The sequence below is a fragment of the Eptatretus burgeri genome, chromosome 18 (genome assembly GCF_056783735.1).
Source record: "Eptatretus burgeri isolate ZD-2024b chromosome 18, Ebu_testis_v1, whole genome shotgun sequence".
NCBI lineage: Eukaryota > Metazoa > Chordata > Myxini > Myxiniformes > Myxinidae > Eptatretus > Eptatretus burgeri.
The window spans coordinates 37,152,482-37,175,285 of NC_140978.1; the positions used below are offsets into that span (position 1 = coordinate 37,152,482).

General features: G+C 42.4%; 1 protein-coding gene across 1 annotated transcript in view; it reads left to right on the forward strand.

Moving 5' to 3' along the window:
• Positions 1 to 22,804, forward strand: part of NT5DC2 (5'-nucleotidase domain containing 2) — an 83,553-nt gene that overhangs the window by 31,166 nt on the left and 29,583 nt on the right. Inside the window, exons 5-8 of the mRNA XM_085863840.1 lie at positions 5,785 to 5,875; positions 8,598 to 8,726; positions 14,998 to 15,058; positions 18,484 to 18,586. Of these exons, the coding sequence (XP_085719966.1) occupies positions 5,785 to 5,875; positions 8,598 to 8,726; positions 14,998 to 15,058; positions 18,484 to 18,586 (384 nt within the window). The remainder of the gene's footprint in view (positions 1 to 5,784; positions 5,876 to 8,597; positions 8,727 to 14,997; positions 15,059 to 18,483; positions 18,587 to 22,804) is intronic.

Consider the following 22,804-nt stretch of genomic DNA (forward strand, 5'->3'; position numbering starts at 1 on the left):
CTAAGATGGCGGCCAAACCATGTGACTTTTGACCTCATAATTTTTACCATGTATGCAGATATCATGGAGGATGACAGACGCAAATTTTCGCTTCGATAGGTTAAGCAGTTCCAGAGAAAACATTATTTAATATTTTTCTTAAATTCAACATGGCTGCCAAACCATGTGACCTATCAATTAGAAATTAACAAACTTGTATTCCCTACTCATGTGCAATAGGGGTGTGAAGTTTCCCCTTGATCAGATTAGGTGTTCTGGAGAAGAAGATGTTTGAAGGTTTTAAGGTAAATTCAAGATGGCCGCCAAACCATGTGACCAATCAAGAACAAATTAACAAACTTGAGAAAGGACCTCATGGGGAATATATGTGTGAAGTTTCGGCTTAATCTGTCTTGCCTTTCTGGAGAAGAAGATTTTAAAAATTTATTCATTTTCAATCCAAGATGGCTGACGAACCATGTGACCTATGACATCACAAATTTAGATTCTGCTTCCAACTGGGTATTGGAACACGTTTTTGAAGTTTCGTGTTAATCGGTAAAGGTGCGTTTTTCTATCCAAGATGGCCGCCAAACCATGTGACGTGTGACATCATAATTTTTACCACGCGTGTATACACGAAGGTAGATGATAATTGCAAACTTTCGATTCGTTAGGTTAAGCAGTTCCAGAGAAAACATTATTTAATATTTTTCTTAAATCCAAGATGGCGGCCAAACCATGTGACTTATCAATTCGAAATTAACAAACTTATATCGCCTTCCTGTCCCGAATATAGTTCTCAAATCTCCCCTTCATTGGGCCGATTCTGGAGAAGAAGATGTTTGAAGGTTTTCGGGTTTTTTCAAGATGGCCGCCAAACCATGTGACCGATCAAGAACAAATTAACAAACTTGAGAAAGGACCTCATGGGGAATATATCTGTGAAGTTTCGTCTTCATCTGTCTTGCCCTTCTGGAGAAGAAGATTTTTAAAATTTATTCATTTTCAATCCAAGATGGCTGCCGAACCTTGTGACCTATGATATCATAAATTTAAATTCTGCTTTCCCTCGTCGACCCGAACAACTGTGTGAAGTTTCGTGTAAATCGGATAAGGTCTATTTTTCTATCCAAGATGGCCGCCAAACCATGTGACTTCTGAGGTAAAATTTTTTTACCATGTATGCAGACTTGAGGGAGGAAGGCACTTGCAAATTTTCGCTTCGATGGCTTATGAAATACCAGAGAAAACATTATTTAATATTTTTCTTAAATCCAACATGGCGGCCAAACCACGTGACCTATCACTTCGAAATTAACAAACTTGCATCGCATGCATTTCACGAATATAGTTCTGAAATCTCGCCTTCATTGGACCAGCGCTTCTGGAGAAGAAGATGTTTGAAGGTTTTAGGGTTTTTTCAAGATGGCCGCCAAACCATGTGACGTATCAACAACAAATTAACAAACTTGAAAGAGGACCTCAGGGAGAATGTGCGTGTTAAGTTTCGCCGCAATCTGCACAGCCGTTCTGGAGAAGATTTTTTTTAAAAAACACTAAAAAACAAGATGGCGGCCGAATTACGTCATCGATGACGTCAAAAAAAACATTTTTGACGATGAATTTTGGTGTAGATGACGCTCAGAATTTTTCAGATTTTTCCTATATGGCGTTCTACTTGACGAATTTTCACCGGTATATCGCTTCACCTATGACGTCACGAAAAATCACACGTGTTCCCCATAGGGAGCTTAGTAAAATGTATCAAACGAAAAATTTTTCCATTGCACGGTTTCCGAGATACAGATGTCCAAAGTTTATCGCTTTTTTCAAGATGGCGACCGTACCACGTGACCAATGACGTCATAATTATAACGTGATTGTGCTATCAAAAAAGATACATACTATGGTGAAAATTTCCTGTCGATCAGACTTAGTGTTCCAGAGAAAATGATTTTTAAAGCGAAAAAGGGTGCAAAACGCCGGCGGAAAAATAATAATAATAATAATAATAATGCGTAATAATAATAAACAGAAGAAAAACAATAGGGTACCCTGTACTCACAGGGTACCCTAATAATAATGCGTAATAATAATAAACAGAAGGAAAACAATAGGGTACCCTGTACTCACAGGGTACCCTAACTAGAACTGCCACTTTATAACTGCTGGCAGTGATGACCGGGTACCCAGTCCGCATCCGCCTTTGACTCAACGTGAGACTTAAATCATAGTTGCAATTTTCGCATTGAAAGGATAAGCGTTGCCAGAGAAAACATTATTTAATAGTGATACAAACACAGGCCTGCTTCGAGAGGGAGCGGAACAGACGAGTTACGAACCGGGCAGCACAAAGCATTCAATTTCGTTATTACTGGCTTCCAGATTCAAATAATTAAATAATTCTGGCTGCCAAACCACACGACCGATCAGGTTGAAATTTTAAACTTTTGTTTCACATGTAGCCTAAATTATAAATATGAAGTTTCGCATATATAGAAGTAGTGGTTCCAGAGTAAACATGAATTAATATTTATCCTTCAATCTAAGATGGCGGCCAAACCATGTGACTTGTGACCTCATAATTTTTACCATGTATGCAGATATCATGGAGGATGACAGACGCAAATTTTCGCTTCGATAGGTTAAGCAGTTCCAGAGAAAACATTATTTAATATTTTTCTTAAATTCAACATGGCTGCCAAACCATGCGACCTATCAATTAGAAATTAACAAACTTGTATTCCCTACTCATGTGCAATAGGGATGTGAAGTTTCCCCTTGATCAGATCAGGTGTTCTGGAGAAGAAGATGTTTGAAGGTTTTAAGGTAAATTCAAGATGGCCGCCAAACCATGTGACCAATCAAGAACAAATTAACAAACTTGAGAAAGGACCTCATGGGGAATATATGTGTGAAGTTTCGGCTTAATCTGTCTTGCCTTTCTGGAGAAGAAGATTTTTAAAATTTATTCATTTTCAATCCAAGATGGCTGACGAACCATGTGACCTATGACATCACAAATTTAGATTCTGCTTCTAACTGGGTATTGGAACACGTTTGTGAAGTTTCGTGTTAATCGGTAAAGGTGCGTTTTTCTATCCAAGATAGCCGCCAAACCATGTGACGTGTGACATGATAATTTTTACCACGCGTGTATACACGACGCTAGATGATAATTGCAAACTTTCGATTCGTTAGGTTAAGCGGTTCCAGAGAAAACATTATTTAATATTTTTCTTAAATCCAAGATGGCGGCCAAACCATGTGACTTATCAATTCGAAATTAACAAACTTATATCGCCTTCCTGTCCCGAATATAGTTCTGAAATCTCCCCTTCATTGGGCCAACGCTTCTGGAGAAGAAGATGTTTGAAGGTTTTCGGGTTTTTTCAAGATGGCCGCCAAACCATGTGACCGATCAAGAACAAATTAACAAACTTGAGAAAGGACCTCATGGGGAATATATGTGTGAAGTTTCGTCTTCATCTGTCTTGCCCTTCTGGAGAAGAAGATTTTTAAAATTTATTCATTTTCAATCCAAGATGGCTGCCGAACCTTGTGACCTATGATATCATAAATTTAAATTCTGCTTTCCCTCGTCGACCCGAACAACTGTGTGAAGTTTCGTATAAATCGGATAAGGTCTATTTTTCTATCCAAGATGGCCGCCAAACCATGTGACTTCTGATGTAAAAATTTTTTACCATGTATGCAGACTTGAGGGAGGAAGGCACTTGCACATTTTCGCTTCGATGGCTTGTGAAATTCCAGAGAAAACATTATTTAATATTTTTCTTAAATCCAACATGGCGGCCAAACCACGTGACCTATCACTTCGAAATTAACAAACTTGCATCGCATGTATGTCACGAATATAGTTCTGAAATCTCGCCTTCATTGGACCAGCGCTTCTGGAGAAGAAGATGTTTGAAGGTTTTAGGGTTTTTTCAAGATGGCCGCCAAACCATGTGACGTATCAACAACAAATTAACAAACTTGAAAGAGGACCTCAGGGAGAATGTGCGTGTAAAGTTTAGCCCCAATCTGCACAGCCGTTCTGGAGAAGAAGATTTTTTTTAAAAAAACACTAAAAAACAAGATGGCGGCCGAATTACGTCATCGATAACGTCAAAAAAAACATTTTTGACGATGAATTTTGGTGTAGATGACGCTCAGAATTTTTCAGATTTTTCCTATATGGCGTTCTACTTGACGAATTTTCACCGGTATATCGCTTCACCTATGACGTCATGAAAAATCACACGTGTTCCCCATAGGGAGCTTAGTAAAATGTATCAAACGAAAAATTTTTCCATTGCACGGTTTCCGAGATACAGATGTCCAAAGTTTATCGCTTTTTTCAAGATGGCGACCGTACCACGTGACCAATGACGTCATAATTATAACGTCATTGTGCTATCAAAAAAGATACATACTATGGTGAAAATTTCCTGTCGATCGGACTTAGTGTTCCAGAGAAAATGACTTTTAAAGCGAAAAAGGGTGCAAAATGCCGGCGGAAAAATAATAATAATAATAATAATGCGTAATAATAATAATAATAAACAGAAGGAAAACAATAGGGTACCCTGTACTCACAGGGTACCCTAATAATGCGTAATAATAAACAGAAGAAAAACAATAGGGTACCCTGTACTCACAGGGTACCCTAACTAGAACGGCACTCGGTGGAGCGTATACCTTCCTCAGGCTGAATAGTTTGTTTTGTGGCCCATTGATCGGTCATATATCCATCTGGGCCTAAACCAAAATGTAATCGCCTTGTTCTTGTCACCTTCCCAACTCATCCACCGAGTTTTGTTATAATCCGTCCATAACCTTTTGAGATATCGTGTTTTATATCATTTTTGCTCCCATCTCGCAATGGTGAAGAATCGCATGGAAATATAAATATTTTCGTATCTGGATCCGGATCTTCACCAAAATCGAATCAATTCGTCCCTGTCACACACCCAACCTGTCCACCAAATTTTGTCAAAATGTGTCATTAACGTTTTGAGATATCCTGCTCACAGACAGACGGGTGAAAACATAACCTCTGCCCACCTTTAGTGGTGGAGATAACTACATGTGAGCTGCTAATGTGAAGTGTTGCAGTAGCTCATCCATCGCATTAACCAATCATATCAAATTGATGACTCCATCAGGTGTTTCTCATTGACATCAGGTGTTCCTCTTGACATATCCATAAAGCGAAAAGGCCACTTTTTGTACTGCAGAATACAGATCTATAAAGATCAATTGTTAGCGTAAAACAAATTGGCCAAACTTTTAGTGGAAGATCACCATATCATTGTTTTTCTGCATAAAGAAGAAACATTGAGTGAAATAACTCACATCACTTGATTATCATTTGGTATCTGAAGCACAATCAACAAGTACAGAGAATCATAATTTGTAATTGACAAACCAGGACTGGAAGACCCAAAATGCTCTTTAACAAGGATGAGCAATACTTGAAGATAATATCCTTAAGGAACGGAAACAAGACAAACCGATCGACAACACAACTGGCAGAAGGCTCAGGTGTCTTCATCCATCCGGCAACAGTATGAAGGTCACTTTTGAAAGCAGCGCTTGCCTGTATGACATCCAATTCCCTCATATAAATAGAATTGGGCATGGGTTGTCTGATTGATTTAAGTGTATAAACGAGTAACTTATTCCTGCAGAAATCATTCTACATTTGTAAAATCTGTTCAGTCAACATGTATTAAGTTTTGAAATCGGGTGTTCTTCATTACCAGCATTAACTAATCATTGCGCATCACATTCCAGTGGCTACACACCAGTTCCCGATGATGAAGTTCAGGATCTCTATGGAGGAACTCATGTCCGTCTACACCAAATGACAGATTTTTATGGAAAGGTAAGTGATTTTATTTGTCTTGTGACATTTTCAGCATAATTCTTGCTAGAATAGTGAATTGACTGTTGACATCTGAAAATGCTTATAATTTGGCAGCCCCACGGCAAGGATTGCACTTGAAGGTTTGCCTTTGTCTTCCCAGTGGGAGTCAGAGCAGGATTTTGTAAAAAAAAAAAAAAAATTCAGGGTGCCGGCGAATACTCTCCTACTCTTTGTGAATAACACCGTGGGATATTTAATGCCCGGCAGCAAATGTTAGCAGATGGGTCCCCAGCTTGAAATCCATCCGTGGGTTGGTGGTCATTATGTTGCAAAGCCCTGCCTGCAAAACACCGATCTGACATTTTAACATCATTGAGATATGGTATTCATTGCTGCCCAGTAATGGGCTTAAAGCTTGTGGCGAGGCAGTTCTGAAACAACTTGCTTTTGCCTCATGAAAAGCAAACCCAACTGTGGGTAATCTGAGTTCCTTCCAGAAAGCTCGGAACAAGTGTGTATCTACCCTCAGGAGAGCCAGAAAACATCTTTCTCAGCTCAAGTCTGAACTCTTAAACCTCTCTCCCTCCTCCAAATCCTGGTGGCATCTAATCAAATCTGTTTCTGGTGAATGTTCCCCCTCCATCCCCTCCCTTACCTCAAATGGCCACACTGCTGAGACCGCACGTGAAAAGGCTGAATGCCTAAACTTGGTGTTTGCATCAAAATCTTGTGTCTGAAACCCATCTCTTTCTGAACCCACCTTACCCAGTCACACCCAACTGTCCCTGGACTCTGTCCTTTTCTTCTGACAAAGTGGAGGGCTTGCTGTCAAACCTCGACTCAGATTCTGAAACTGGTCCAGACAGCATCAGCCCACATGTCCTAAAAACCTGCTCCTCTGGTATATTCACCCACTCACTTGCTTAAAGTCATCTGCCATCTGCTTGGAAATCAGCAAACATTACTGCCCTGCATAAAAAAGGTGCAAAAACAGATCCCTACAACGACAGACCAATCAGCCTTCTCCCAATCATCAGCAAGGTCAGGGTATCCATCATCGCTTCAGACATTAAATCATTCCTCTTCTCCAATGGCTTGATTTCCTATTATCAATTTGGTTTCAGACCAGGTCACTCTTCCCTGGATATGCTGCTTCTGCTCTCCCAACAATGGATGGCGGTCCTCAATGCTGGACGTGAAATCGGAGACATATCGTGAGCTTTTGACACGTCTGGCACCCTGCCATGCTCAATAAACTCTCTTCGTATGGTATCCAAGGCCATCTCCACTCATGGCTCGCAGACTTCCTCTCCTGTCGCAGTCAACGTGTGGCCCAAAGTGGAGTTCTTTCATCCCCTCTTCCTGTCCAGGCTGGAGTTCCTCAAGGCAGCGATCTGGGCCCCCATTCCATTTCTGGTTTTTATCAATGATCTCTCCGACACTCTCGAAAATCCTATTTATCTCTTTCCCGATGACTCCACCCTCTGCCGTACCATCTGTCATCCCTCAGACCGGCAAGCAGCAGCTTCTTCACTCATTGCAGATCTGTGTAAAATCACAAGGTGGTCCAAAACGTGGAACATGTCTTTCAATCCGGACAAATCTCAATCTCACACTCTCACTTTGTCTCTCCGAAAGAACCATTTGGAAAACTTCCCCATCTACTTTCTCAACAATCCTCTGGAAAAAGTCCTTTCTTTCAAGCTTCTGTGTCTCGCTATCTGCCATGATCTTTCCTGGAAAGCCACATTTCCAATCTGGCCTCCAAAGCCAGTCAGTGACTGGGAATCCTCTGTCGTGCAAAGGCGTTGCTCAGCCCACCTGAGCTCCTGACCACATTCAAAGCTTTCGTCTGCAGCCTGATGGAGTATTGTTCTCCTCTCTGGGCTGGTGCTCCTGCCTCCCACATTTCTCAGCTTCACACTGTGGAAACAAAGGCATTTCGGATCATTGGTACCTCCCGCGATGAGGATGAATTTTTGGGCCTCTCGCTCTCTCACCGCAGGCAGGTCGGTTGTCTTTGTCTTCTACCATCTCCTCTCTGGTCTCGCCCCCCCCCCCTGCTGTGTTTGCAATTTGTCCCCACCATATTTCCGCAGGGCACTCAAGGTCCGCCAACAACCCCCTTCTGGTAAAACTACCAAAATCATGAATCGTTGCTCACCTTCACTCTTTCATTCCTCTTTTTTTCCTGCCTTTGGAATATACTCCTTCACTCTGTTCAATCCCACTCTTGCCTCCAGGCCTTCAACTCAGCTGTTCACCACCACCTCAAATTGTCCCCCATCCAAATCCTCGATCTTTTCTACCCCTGTTAATCCACCCCAAACCCACTTCCTTCAAATTCCCTGCTTTCCTTCCTGAAAGTCCCTGTAATATCCATCTTATTTACTCTGTGTACCCACCCCCATCCCACTCCCTTCCACAGATCTCCTTATGTCTCTGTTCCCCACTGTTTTGTCTTTCCCACTCCCACCCCTCTTATCTCATGCCCCCCTTTCTGTACGTTGTGTGTTAGCTCTCATACGGTATACTAAAAATAAGAAATGGCTGTAATGGTATATTAGTAGTAGCTACTTGACTCACCTAAATCGTTGGAACTTAACCAATATAGAGATTTTCTTTCTTTGTTGTGTTTTTTTTTTCCTCTCAATTTCCATCTTATTTCTGACACCAGGAATTTGTTTGAGCTAAATGCCAAGTTTTGGTGTTGTGTTGTTTATTTAATTGCTCTTTGCAGGGTACATGCATGAAGCAATTCATGGACGTGTTTTCTCTTGCTGAAATGACACTTCTTTCAACTGTCAATGATTACTTTGTCGTCAACGGCATTGACTACGATCCAGTGCACCTCTTTAAAGATGTCACGGTGAATTGCATCTTGTTATCTCTTGTGGTGTTTTGTTTCCTATTTCCAGCAATAACTCACATCCTTTGCCACATATACGTGGACTATTTAACATCCACCAACAAATGCTAGTGGACGTGGCGTACCCAGTTTGGTATTGTTACGATAGGATTTGAAGGAGATGTTTCCGATAATGAAGGGTATGCAGAAGGCTTTTTCAGAAGAATGAACAGTGATAGTACCAGGGACCACAGCCTCAGGGTAAAGCAGAGGAGAGTTACGATGGTAGTTGGCAATGATTTCTCACTGAGTAGTTCATGCCTGAAAAATAGTCTGCCTGGAATGGTAATGGAAGCAGAAATCATAGGTAAGTTTAAATTGTAGTTATACAGGTATGAAGAAGCATTGAGGGGTTCTTGGCTTAACTGGTAGGTAGGTAGCTTAAGTGTTGAAGTATGTTCGCTAAAGTAAGGGTGATTATCACCATGCTTTTTGAAAGAAATGAGGGTTGGAAGTGGGGGAGGGAGGGGGGGGGGATATTGTAATCAGCTCAGTCTGTGCGTGTCTGTCTGTCTGCCCATCCATCGCATTATCTCTTCCTAAACAGTTGTGCAGAAATTTACCAAACTTAGTAGTTATGATCACCACATGCCACGAAGGTGCAAGAGCATGAGGGGCACGGCCAAAACAGACCCAACTAGAGGGGGAGCACTCGGTAGAGTGCAAAACCTCCGCCGCCAATACTGCTAGGTCACTCAAGTGAACCTGATATCCTATTCATTCAATTTGACGTCAACAGTGCTCACAGAGTTATAGTTTGCAACTTTCCCTTTTACTTTTAACTTTTACATACTCAATTCATTCGTCATAACGAGATTCTTTGAGACGGAAATTTATTTTACGTGGGTATATCCACCTGAAGTTCCAAAATAAGCCGCAATTACAATTTTGGCATGTTTTTTTTTTGTTGGAAATCACTTGAAACATGTAGAAATGCAAAAAAAAGAAATCGAAATTTTGTTGAAAAAAAAGTTGCAAAATTTTTTTTCTCAATTTTTTTTTTGGGGGGGGGGGCGGTGGGTTGGAAATCACTTAAAACATGAAGAAATGCAAAAAAAAAAAATTCAAATATTTTTTTTCAAATTGGCCGCCATAGCAGCGATATTGGATTTTGGACCAAGTCCAAAATCGAATGGCATGATCCTTGGACCAGACCTAACCCCCCCCCCCCCCAACCAAGTTTCGTCGAAATCCGTCGAGTTTTTCCGTAATTCTGTTCACAAACAAACAAACAAACAGAAAGGGGTGAAAACGGTAACCTCCATCCATCTTCGATGGCGGAGGTTAAAAATGCAATTCCGGGTACATCCACAAACATTTTTAATGAACATTGGGCGACGCATGAAATATGTTACGATTCTTTTTGCATTTGACCCCGGTTCATGCCCCTCATGGTGGAGACTTGGCGTTTCAGGGGTCAAAAAAAATAAAAATTAACTCAGAATTTGATATTGGGTCATTCATTCGGGAACGTTTTGCCATCTTTACAACTTTGCTCTTGGTGAGAAGGGTGGGGATTTGTGATGGCACGCCATTGGCTTTGCTCTCGTTGTTCTCGCCAGACGAGAGGGTATTGCATTTGTTACTTACGAAATCTAAAGATTTCGTAGTATATTGATGACTTCCGTCCTCTGTTTGTGTGTTTGTTTGGAGGCACGATAACTCGAGAACCGAAGAAGCTACCAATGTCAAATTACACCACGTGATTCAGGAGGGTGATGGCTAGCGCTAATTAGATTTTGGTCAAAATCGGTCAAAGGTCAAGGTCACAGTGAGGTCAAATATTCGATTTTTGATGGTTTGGTACAGAATCATCGTAGAAACTTCTGGTTTGCCTCGCTACCTTCTCTAGACAGCTTTTATTGGACAAGGTCAGAAGTCAAGTTGACTATTTCATAAGTACCAGTCTCTGACTGCCTGTTACTTATGAAATCTAAAGATTTCGTAAGTATATTGATGACTTCCGTCATCTGTTTGTATGTTTGTTTGTAGGCACGATAACTCGAACGGAAGAAGCTGCCAATGTCAAATTACACCATGTGATTCAGGAGGGTGATGGCTTGCGCTGATTAGATTTTGGTCAAAATCGGTCAAAGGTCACAGTGAGGTCAAAAATAATTCCATAAATTCATGTGGAGAAATGGAGTATTTTTGCTTTGGTCGACGTTACGAGTTCGTTTTAAGTTCGATTTTAATTTTGTCTTCAAGTTTTGCGATCGCTTAGGACGCTTAACACTCGGTTGTCGAAATTCTGGTAAAAATCGGATATTTTGAAGACGTTTTAAGATTGTATAAAAATATTTCACTCGCCGCGTCACGGCTCGTCACGTGGTGCAGTGCGCTCGAGCAGACGCGTCGTTGAGTCACATAAAAAGTCACGGTTTTGCGTGTGCGCGCTGACGGTGTTTTCGATAAAGATGGTGTTAAGAAGTCATTTTTATCCCAATAAAGGTTATCGTCGTATGCCTGACTAAGCCATCAGATTATGTAAAGATTGTTGGTGGATGGCCAAATATTACGGTTTTGTGACTGATAAAATAATATTAAATAATTGCGTGGAGAAATTGAGATTTTTGCTTCGCTCGACGTTACGAGTTCATTTTAACTCGGATCACAATTCTGTTTTCACTTTTGGTAATGGCTAAGTATGCTTAACACTCGATTGTCGAAATTGTAGTAAAAATCGGATGTTTTATGAGATTTATATCGGGTGTCATATCTGAGGGTTAACTGAAGATTATGCTAATGAGGGGGATTGTAACACACGGCATTACGCGCTCGTTTTAAAGTTAATTTCAATCCTGTCTTCAATTTTTGGTCACGGTTAAGTATGCTTAACACTCGGTTGTCAAAATTCTGGTAAAAATCGGATGTTTTATGAGGTTTGGTACAGAATCATCGTAGAAACTTCTGGTTTGCGTCACTACCTTCTCCAGAGACAGCTTTTATGAGACAAGGTCAGAGGTCAAGTTGACTATTTTGTAAGTACCATTCTATGACTGCTTGTTTGTTTGTAGACACGATAACTTGAGAATGGAAGAAGCTACCAATGTCAAATTACACCACCTGATTCAGGAGGATGATGGCTAGCGCTGATTAGATTTTGGTCAAAATCGGTCAAAGGTCAAGGTCAAACATCCAAAACATGATAACTCGAGAAAAGTTACCACAGGTATTATTGACGGAGCGTGAGTTTGGAAGATCGAGGTAAGTTCGGAGTTTGTGTGTCAATTCGTCGAGTTCCGGCTGTTTTAAAATTTTCAGTGTTATAAAATAATATTAAATAATTCCGTAAATTCCTGTGGAGAAATGGAGTATTTTTGCTTCGCTCGACGTTACGAGTTCGTTTTAACTTTGATTTTAATTTTGTCTTCGGTTTTTGCGATCACTTAGGACGCTTAACAATCGGTTCTCGAAATTCTGGTAAAAATCGGATGTTCTGGAGACGTTTTAAGATTGTATAAAAATATTTCACCCGCCGCGTCACGGCTCGTCACGTGGCAAGGTTTTGCGTGTGCGCGCTGACATCATCGTGCTCGCCCCGGCGTCCTTTCGAGTTGGGGGGGCGTCGAGTGTGACCTTTACGTTACGTTAATCCACAGTAACTCGAGAATGGAAGAAGCTACCAATGTCAAATTGCACCACGTGTTTCAGGAGCGTGATGACTAGCACTGATTAGATTTTGGTCAAAGGTCAAGGTCACAGTGAGGTCAAACATTCAATTTTTTGATGGTTTGGTGCAGAATCATCATAGAAACTTCTGGTTTGCTTCGCTACCTTTTCTCGAGACAGATTTTATTAGACAAGGTCAGAGGTCAAGTTGACGATTTCGTAAGTACCAGTCTATGACTGCTTGTTTGTTTGTTTGTCTGTCTGTCTGTCTATCTGTTTGTTTGCCCACACAGAACATGAATATGGTTTTACTTTGCAACCACTTGTTGGTTGACAAATTTTCACCATAAAAGCGACTATTCATGTAGAATGTTTTAATTATAATTATGACGTCATAGTTATGGAAAAAAGGAAAACGTTGGACCTCTATCACCTAAACCGCAGCAAGCAAAATATTGAAACTAGTCACATGGCAAGTACTCCGCATGGGGAATAAGCGTGATTATTATTATTTTTTTTTTTATTGTCATGGGTGCCTTCACCTTATGACTTCATCATTGCATATTTGGAAAGTCACATCCGATCAGTCTGAAAATGTTTGTGGGTCATCTGGGGATAAATTGGTCCACAGAAAAATAACATTGATTTCATCGGTCATGTAGTTCAGCAGACTTTTTTTTCAACATAGAACCCTTCAAAAATCTTCTCTGAAACGGCTGAACAGATCAAAGTGAAACTTTACAGGTATGACCGCCTATCCATGAGGAATGAAACGTTCCCACCCTATGATGTCATAGGTCACATAATTTGGCAGCCATGTTGAATTTACCCTAAATCCATTAAAAAAAAACCTTCTCCAGAACGGCTGGATAGATCAAGGGGAAACTTCACAAAACCTTGGGAATGCCAGGCTGGTCACGAATAATTAATTGATCAGTTGGTCTGGCAGCCATATTGGATTGAATGAAAATCTTTAAAATTATTCTTTCCCTTGAACCGCTTCATCGATCGACGTGAAGCTTCACAATTGTGATCTAATCGTGATGAGGAATATTGGTTTTAAATTACAATTTGATCGGATGCATGGTCTGGCAGCCAGAATTATTATTATTATTTTTTGATGTTGGTTGTTTTTTTTTAATTTTATTTATTTTTTTTGAATAAGGTTCATTTGGTGACACCTGGGTTTGTGAGTAGTGTTAAAGCAGTTGAAACCCAAATCCTATCTAGGTTCCTCCTGATAACTTCATCTTTCCTTTTTGCTTGTTTGGGTTCCTTCTGATTACTCCAATGCAAGACTGTACCTGTGTGGTCTTCCATTTGATTTGAATTGAATTCATTTTCATCCCATTCTGAATTCAATTGAATAATAATTAACATCATAGGTCAGGGTCAGGTGTCTGATCAAAGCGGGACGTCTTGGTACCCAGTCATCACTGCCAGCAGTTATAAAGTGGCAGTTCTAGTTATGTCTCAATTACATAACACAACAGTACACAAACGCAACACAATGTACTACACAAACACCACACAACACAAGCACTGGTGAGGGTCTGCAATGTCTGATTGCTCTCTTTCTTGCTGTATTTGTTGATTGTGTGGTCTGAGAAGTCTAGTCAAAAGGTGAATGTGTTGCCCGTGTGTTCTTTCCTTGTTCTAAAACCCACATCAACCCCTCATCCCCCCCAAATTGTTTTTTAAAAATAAATATCTGGTTTTTATTTATTTTAAAATGCATCTATACACTCTGTGGCCTACTGTTTTTGCCTCCCTCCCAGGGGTCTAAAATATTAGATTGTGTTGTAGCACAGGCACGTTGGGCCAAATGGCCTCCTCCTGTGTTAAAGTTCCTCGTAAATGAAAGGGTCAGTGGTTCGTGAGGATCATTTATATTTGGTTGTGGGACCTTCATGATACTAATTTTGAAAATACGCTGAGATTTAACCGGCTCTGCCTTCCGTGCCACTGCTGGGTGGCACGCAAATTTTCACCTCCGTTCTTTACTTTAATTGGACTATCACTGCAGAATTACATCAAAATTTATTGATCTCTAATGTGGCACAGCTTAAGGCAGTGTGTGAAAATTCACCTTCCTCCTAATTATCATCCTTATTGGAAAAACTTTTGATTTGAACCTTACACCTTTTTTTTTTTCTTCAGTTAAGGAGAATGAGGAAGGTGCGTGTTTGTGTGCGCACGTGTGTTGTTGAGCAGTACTGCCTCTACACAAGTATCATTTTGGTTCCATCACAAATTTCCCTGATGGCATCAAGCATAAACCCCACAATATGTGCACTTGGTGTTGCATATGGAACAGATTAGAGAGTGAAGGGGGGAATACCTCTTCCCTCAAGCTCATTCATGAGCCAGTTGTCATGTGACAATTCGTAAGATATAATTATACTAATGTATTTTCCAGATCGGTGTTTTTTGGTCTTTCAGCCACTATTGCGTGTACATGATATTTTTTTTAATAACAATTGATGATTTTATAATTAGTTTTCCTTTACCCTTTTATAAGAGGAGAATTCAAGATAGAGTTAATGAAAAGCTACGGTGAAAGAATCCCATCAGACTACCTTGCATTCAGTCTCATTATGCCGTATGTCTTTTCTTGCAGGATGCAATCCGAGATGTACACGTAAAGGGTCTGTTGTACAACATTATAGAAAATGACTTGGGTGAGTGAGATAGGCATACCTGACTGAATATCTTTTTCATTTTAACATTGGCATGAAATATTTTATTTGAAAGGTTATGATGGTTGGTGGGTTTGCACGTGTCCGTGCTCAGTCATTGCCATGACAATAATGAAAATTATCATGATGATCACATATGAGCCGTCTATTACTGTGATCCGTCCGTCATGCTTTCTTCCAAAGGGTTCCTGCTGTCGGAGAATAATAAAAATGGAACCGTTGAAAACGCAAATCTATTTACTTCAAACAAAAATTCATCCGTTTAATCATAAAAAAAATAGGACAACTGGACCTGCAGCTTATTTTGGCCCTGTCCTAATGGTGTAACCCAAATTTGGTAGCATTTTGATTGGTGGTCTGGAGAGGAAGATTTTTTTTGAAGAAATTTACAAAGTCGGCCATTTTGACCTGCTTCGTCACAAGACTGGAATGAGCTTTGTAGTCCCTTCTTACCAGTCAGGAGAGGAACACTGCTGGCCGGAGAAGTCAAAATGGGAGACTGACGACGGTGCACGATGATAATACCTTATCTGGAACTTAAATTTCAGACAAGCTAAAAAATCCTCTTTCATCAGTAATCCAACAGTGGAGTTGGCTTTGGATTGTATTGGCAGACAGTTTCGAGAGCAAGGCAGGATGCCAGTGTCAGGCCAGGTATGGGAGCAGTGTGTCGCTGTGTCCACTTTCCTCTGGTACTCCAAGGGCCTCCGTCTGACCATCCCTCAGGCAGATGCCTGGCACATCCTCATCTCCTTGAGATGCCAATCAACCTGCTGCAACCACAAGGCATGTGGTCGGCCCATTGGCCTCCTCCACTCATGAGGCTCCCTCGCTGAGAGAATATGGTGAGCAGGATCAGCATCAAGAAAACGAGCCACATGTCCATACAGCCGCTGCTGATGCTCACGGACTATGCAGGTAACAAATCTCATTTGAGTCTCTCTCAGGAAACGCTCAGACATAGTCTGACCAGCGATATCCAAGGATTCTCCGAAGAGACCTGGTACCATCGGAATTACGTCTCCATCTCAGATCCCAGGTCAGAGTCCAAGTCTTGCATTTGTAGAGCTAAACTGGAAGCACCAAGGACCTGAAGACTTGGACTTTCGTCGTCCTGTACAGGTACCGACAGCGCCACCCCCCTCCCCCCCCACCATGATCCAGTGAATACATGACTTCCCAGGCCCAACCCAGACATCTATTGATCTCTGACTCAGCCAGCAAAGATGTGAATGTCATTGCCAAGGTAAGTGAATCTCTCAGTCACCTCAATGTCCTCACCACAAGTGGCTACAGACAAGATGGCAGCCTCCAATTTGTGATTGAAAGCCTGGATGTTAGTTTTGACCCAGGAAACCCGTAATCCCAGTGGTTCCGACTTCTCAATCAACACCTTGAGGGCCCCCAAAAGGATATCCAGAGTCTCTGCAAAGAGGACTGCATCATCTGCGAAATCAAGGTCAGAGATCTTGACCTTCCTAAATGATGCACCGCAGCTTGATCTCTCCGACATCCTCCCGAGAATCCAGTCCATACAAGCGCTGAAAAGCATGGGGGCCAGTACACACCCCTGACAAACTCCAGTAACAACTGGAAATAAGTCTGAGATGGTATGACTACATATCACAGCACTCTCAGTACCAGAGTTCAGTTCAGACATCAGATTTGGTGGCACCTCACGAAGACCAAGAATCCTCCAGAGGGCATCCCGATTCACTGAATCTAACGTTTTGCAGAGATCAACATAGGCTGCGAGCAGCCCTTGCCAAAACTTTCGTCTGCGTTCGGTGAGGACCGGAAGGGCAAGGATGAGGTCAATCGTTGACCTCTTTGGTGTAAAGCCTGTCTGCTTAGGGTGCTGGTGCTCAATCAAATGGTGGCGAACCCCATCAAGAATTTTCCGAGCATAAACCTTGTCCGGCACAGTGCTGCATCACCCCTTGGTAGTTGTTGCAGTCCTGGCGATCACCCAGGCGATTTTGATACAGGTTGTCAGACTATATCAAAAGATTGAGATATGTCCAACGAGATGACCCTGATCTCATGTCTGTTGTTCAGTGCCTCCACCATTGATGGGAGAGTAGACGCAGCATGTCGAAGGTGGCGTGACGAGGTCTGAATCTGAATTGATGATCTGAGATGAGGCTGTTTGAGAAAAGGAATGATTTTATGTCAACTGCGATGATGGATTCCATGACCTCTCGGTGATGATTGGAAGTACAGTGAGCGAATTGGGCTGCAGTTAAGAAGATCTGTTTTTGCACCTTTTTATGTAATGCTGTGATGTTAGCTGATTTCCAATTTCCCAGGTGGACATGGGAGACCAGTCCTGGAGTGTTTAAAAAAAAATAAAAAAAACAGAAGTGATTAAATAATTGGAACAAAAGTGAGTGCTAATGTAGAAGCAGGTCACACTTGATGACCTTTGGATTAGCGGGGTCTGTGGACACATGGGGCCTGCCTGGTCCATGGAGCATGCGGGGTCCGCAGACAAGCAGGGTTTGCGGATCGTGGTGTCTGACATTACTTTGGCCCTGAATTTGTCCCGATCGCACATGCCCAGAGAGGAGTGAGATTTTAAAGCAATGAAGCCGCTTCACTATTTGGCTATGTCCTTCCTCCCATCCGTCCGTCAAATATGAAGAACCTTTCTAAACCACCGTGTTTAATTATAGATGGTTCTAAAGGGTACTTCTAATTGGTTTTATTATTTTCTCGGTTTTGCATATTTAATATTAAAAATGCCAAGCTAAACTGCTTTCTTTGGACACGGGTGTGATTTATTTTTCCTCTTTCTGTCTGTCTGGCAGTCAAACAAAATTGAAAATCATTCCCAGTAGGAAACTTACTGTTTTTAAGGACTTCATAAAGGACACAAACAAGAGGCATGAAGAACTAACCTAACATGTCAAATGAGTTGGTGTATATGCTGCATCAACGGTGATGAACTTCCGAATTTTTTTTTTCAATAACCTTTAAAACCTGTACTTTATTTCCTTTGAATTATATACTTGAACACGACAACACAAATCGTGTTTTTAGCACTTTCGAAACCTTTCCGTTTCACAGTACTTGGAGAAAATATTACGGCATTTTACGTCATCACGACCAATTAAATTTGCTGCTCGTAGACTCCAACCATGTCCTTGTTTTCGTTCTTCTTTTTCTTTTCTTTTTTACTATTGTCTAATTACTTGTTTGGAGAAGGAAATACACCCTCAACAGAAATTTAAGTTGACCGCTAATGGTCATGATGCAAAATTACGATTCCAAGGCCTGACCAACCATGTGTTTTGCTGAATTTAGCTGCTGTTGATATTCTGCAGAAAATTTTAACACAATGTAATTTGGAAGGTTTCATTGTGTACGGTGACGTGACGTTTAATATCGTGCCATTCAATTTTCAGAAACTTACCTGTTTCGTGGAGATGATACGGATACATTACTATGCAAGCTGGTGGCAGATAAGAAGAAGCTCTTCCTCATAACAAACAGCCCCTTCACTTTTGTGTGAGTTTGAGTACAAGACAACCTACACAGGTGTAATAAGTTTGGGTTGTGTCTCTAAAATTACTTTTGCTTCAGCTTCAGTCCAATTCATTCAAAATTCTCAAATGATGTATTTACCATGATCAAAATATTCCACTTAACATATACAGTGGTAGTTTCCCTATCAGTTGTTTGTGCTGAGAAACTACAGCACAGAAATGACTAACATTTGTCACTTAATGTAACAAGCTCAATTACTTTGCAATTCAACACTAACGTGGTTTTCGTCAGGGAAGAGACACAACCCTAACTTGTCTAGTTAAGTCTGTTTCTGATGAATGTTCCCCCTCCATCCCTCCCTTACCTCAAATGGCCACAGAGCTGATACCGCACGTGAAAAGGCTGAATGCTGAAACTCTGTTTGCTTCTAAATCTTGTGTCCCAAACCCATCGCTTTCTGTACCCACCTTACCCAGTCACACTCAGCTGTTCCTGTACTGTGTCCTTTTCTCCTGACAAGATGGTGAATTTGCTACTAAACTTTGACTCGGATTTTGCATCCGGTCCAGACTGCATCAGCCCACGTGTCCTAAAAACATGCTCCTCTGCTCTTGCTCACCCTCTCTGTTCTATTCACTCTCTCATTTAGTCAAGGTCATCTGCTTGGATATCGGCAAACATTACTACCCTGCATAAAATAGGTGCACAAGCAGATCCCTGCAACAAAAAACCAATCGGCCTTCACCCAATCAGCAAGGTTATGGAATCCATCATCACTTCCGACATTAAATCCTTCCTCTTCTCCAATGGCCTGATTTCCAATGATCAATTTGGATTCAGACCAGGTCACTCTTCCCTGGACTTGCTTTACCTGTTTTCCCAACAATGGATGGAGGTCCTCAATGCCAGACATGAGATCAGAGCCATGTCCCTAGACATATCGCGTGCTTTCGATACGGTCTGGCACCCTGCCCTGCTCACCAAACTCTCTTCCTATGGTAACCAAGGCAATCTCCACTCTCATTGCCTTATCCAAGGCAATACAAGGAGGCTTAGTGTGAGGAATCTGTGAGGGGGTAGAGCATCACCTGTGGTCAAGGGATTCTCATCCTGTTTACAGGGTAATTCGCGTATTGCGTTCATCCAAGCCCATCCTTCGGTGTACTGAAGTTAGAGCAGAGGGTGGTGGGCTCTTGACAGGAGTCCGAAGTGAAGGCCCGCTGGGCCGGTTACTTTGAGCAGTTGTACCAGGTTGATCCACCAGCTGTCGAGTTGAACGTCGGGTGTACAATCCCTGTTGCTGACCCTCCAATCAACTGTGGTCCACCTTCGCTTGTGGAAACACAGGCTGCGGTGAACCGGTTGAAATGGGGTAAAGCTCCAGGGATCTGTGGCATCCATGCTGAACTTCTCAAGGCTGGTGGAAATGCTGAACTCGTGTCATTGCATGCAATTCTGTGCTCTGCCTGGAACACGTGCATCATCCCAACTGACTGGAAGAGGGGCCTTGTGTCCCTCTCTGGAAAGGGAAGGGTGATCGCCAAGACTGCAACAACTACTGAGGGTTGACGCTGCTCTCGGTGCCGGGAAAGGTTTTTGCTCGGATAATTCTTGATAGGGTTCGCCACCATCTGCTTGAGCACCAGTTTCCAGAGCAGTCAGGCTTTACACCAAAGAAGTCAAGGATTGACCGTATCCTTGCTCTTCGGGTCCTCACCGAACGCAGACGAGAGTTTCGGCAGGGGCTGCTTGCAGCCTATGTTGATCTCTGTAAAGCGTTTGATTCAGTGAATCGGGATGTCCTCTGGAGGATTCTTGGTTTTCGTAGTGTGCCACCAAAACTGATCGATCTGAAGTCTACTTTGGTACTGAGTGCTGGGAGATGTGGTGGTACCATCTCTGACTTATTTCCAGTTGTTACTGGAGTTTGTCACTGGTGTGTACTGGCCCCCACACTTTTCAGCACTTGTATGGACTGGATTCTCGGGAGGATGTCGGAGAGATCAAGCTGCGGTGCATCGTTTGGGAATGTCAAGATCTCTGACCTTGATTTCGCAGATGATGCAGTCATCTTTGCAGATACTTTAGATATCCTTTTGGGGGCCCTCGAGGTGCTGAATGAGGAGTCGGAGCCACTGGGATTACGGGTTTCCTGGGTCAAAGCTAAGATCCAAGCTTTCAATGACATCTTAGATGCCGCTGTCCTGTCTATGCCTGTTTGTGGTGAGGATGTTGAGGTCGTGGAGAGATTCACTTACCTTTGCGGTGATATTCATGTCTCTGCCGGCTGTGAGTCAGAGGTCAGTAGACGTCTGGGTCAGGCCTTGGGAGTCATGGATTCACTGGATAATGGGGTGTGGCGCTGCCGCTACCTGTGCGGGAGGATGAAAGTCCAAGTCTTCAGGTCCTTGGTGCTTCCAGTCTTGCTCTATGGATGCGAGACTTGGACTCTGACCAATGATCTGAGACGGAGACTTGATTCCGTTGATCTCACTGGTCGGACTTTGTGTCCAACGAGCGGTTTCTGAGAGACTCAAATGAGATTTGTTACCTGCATTGCCCGTGAGCGTCAGCTGTGGCTGTATGGACATGTGGCTCGTTTTCCTGACGCTGATCCTGCTCACCAGATTCTCTCAGCGAGGGAGTCTTGTGTGTGGAGGAGGCCAATGGGCTGACCACATGCCTCTTGATTGCAGCAGGTTGATCGGCTTGTCAAGGAGATGGGGATGGGCCAGGCATCTGCCTGGGGGTTGGCCAGACAGAATCCCCTGGAGTACCGGCAGAAAGTGGATGCAGCGATGTGCTGCTGTGGCGCATGCTCCCATTACCTGATCTGACTTCCACTCTTGGCTCACAGACTTCCTCTCCTGTCCAACGTGTGGTCCTTAATGTAATTCTCTTATCCCCTCTTCTTTTCTAGGCTGGAGTTCCTCAAGGCAGTGTTCTGAGCCCTGTTCTTTTTCTGATCTTCATCAATGATCTCTCCGACTGGAAAATCCTCTATCTCTTTGTGGATGATTCCACCCTTTGCTGTACCCTCTGTCATCCCTCAGATCGGCAAGCAGCAGCCTCTTCATTCTCTGCAAATCCGGATAAAATCACAAGCTGGTCCAACATGTGGAACATGTCTTTGAATCCTGACAAATTTCACACTCACCATGTCTCTCAGAAACGACTGTCTGGAACCTCCCCCCCCCACACCTACTTTCTCAACAATCCTTTTGAAGCTCTTTTATTCAAAGTTTTGGGCCTCACTATCTGCCATGATCTTTCCTGGAAAAGCCACATCGCCAAACTGGCCTCCAAAGCCAGTCGTTGACTGGGCGTCCTCCTTCATCCGAAGTCCTTCCTTAACACATCTGAGCTCCTTACTCCCTTCTGGTAAAATTAGCAAAATCAAGAATCACTGCTCACCTTCACTTTTTCATTCATTGTTTTTCTGCCTTTGGAACAAACTACCACACATTCTTCAATCGCACTCTTCCCTCCAGGTCTTCAAAACAGCTGTTCACCACCATCTCTTATCCTTCCCCATCCAAAACCACGATCTTTTCTTCCCCTGTTAATCCACCCCAAACCAACCTCCTTCATATTCCATGCTTTCCTTCCTGAAAGTCCCTGAAGCATCCATCTTGTATACCCCATGTGCTTGCCCCATCCCTCTCCCTTTCAAAGATCTCTTCATGTGTCTATTCCCCAATGTTTTGTGCTTCCCTCTCCTGTCCCTCTTGTCTCCTGCTCCCCTTGTTATATGTTGTATGTGCTGGTTCTTATACGAGCCTTGACTGTGTACAAAAATAAAATGAGTTTGGATATATGTACTGTTTTCAAATCTTCAGTCCACTCCTCAAAGGGCAGAGTGAGAGATTCAAACAAGCTGCTTTGTGCTTGTACTGTTCATTTCATTGTTGCTGAACTCAAAAAAAAAAAAAAAAAAAAAAAAAAAAAAATTTGAATGACAAGAAAAATGACATTATTGGTATTTTCTATAACAATGTGGAGGCTCGTTTGAGAGCTAACACACAGAACGTATAACAAGGGGAAATGGAGATAAGAGGGTGGGAGAGGGAAGGATAAAACAGTGCGGAACGGAAATGGGAGAACTGTGGAAGGGAGAGGGGTGGGGCGGGGTACACGGGGTAAACACGATGGACACTACAGGGACTTTCAGGAAGGAAAGCAGGGCATTTGAAGGAGGTGGGTTTTGTGTGAATTAATGGGGGTAGAAAAGATCATGTT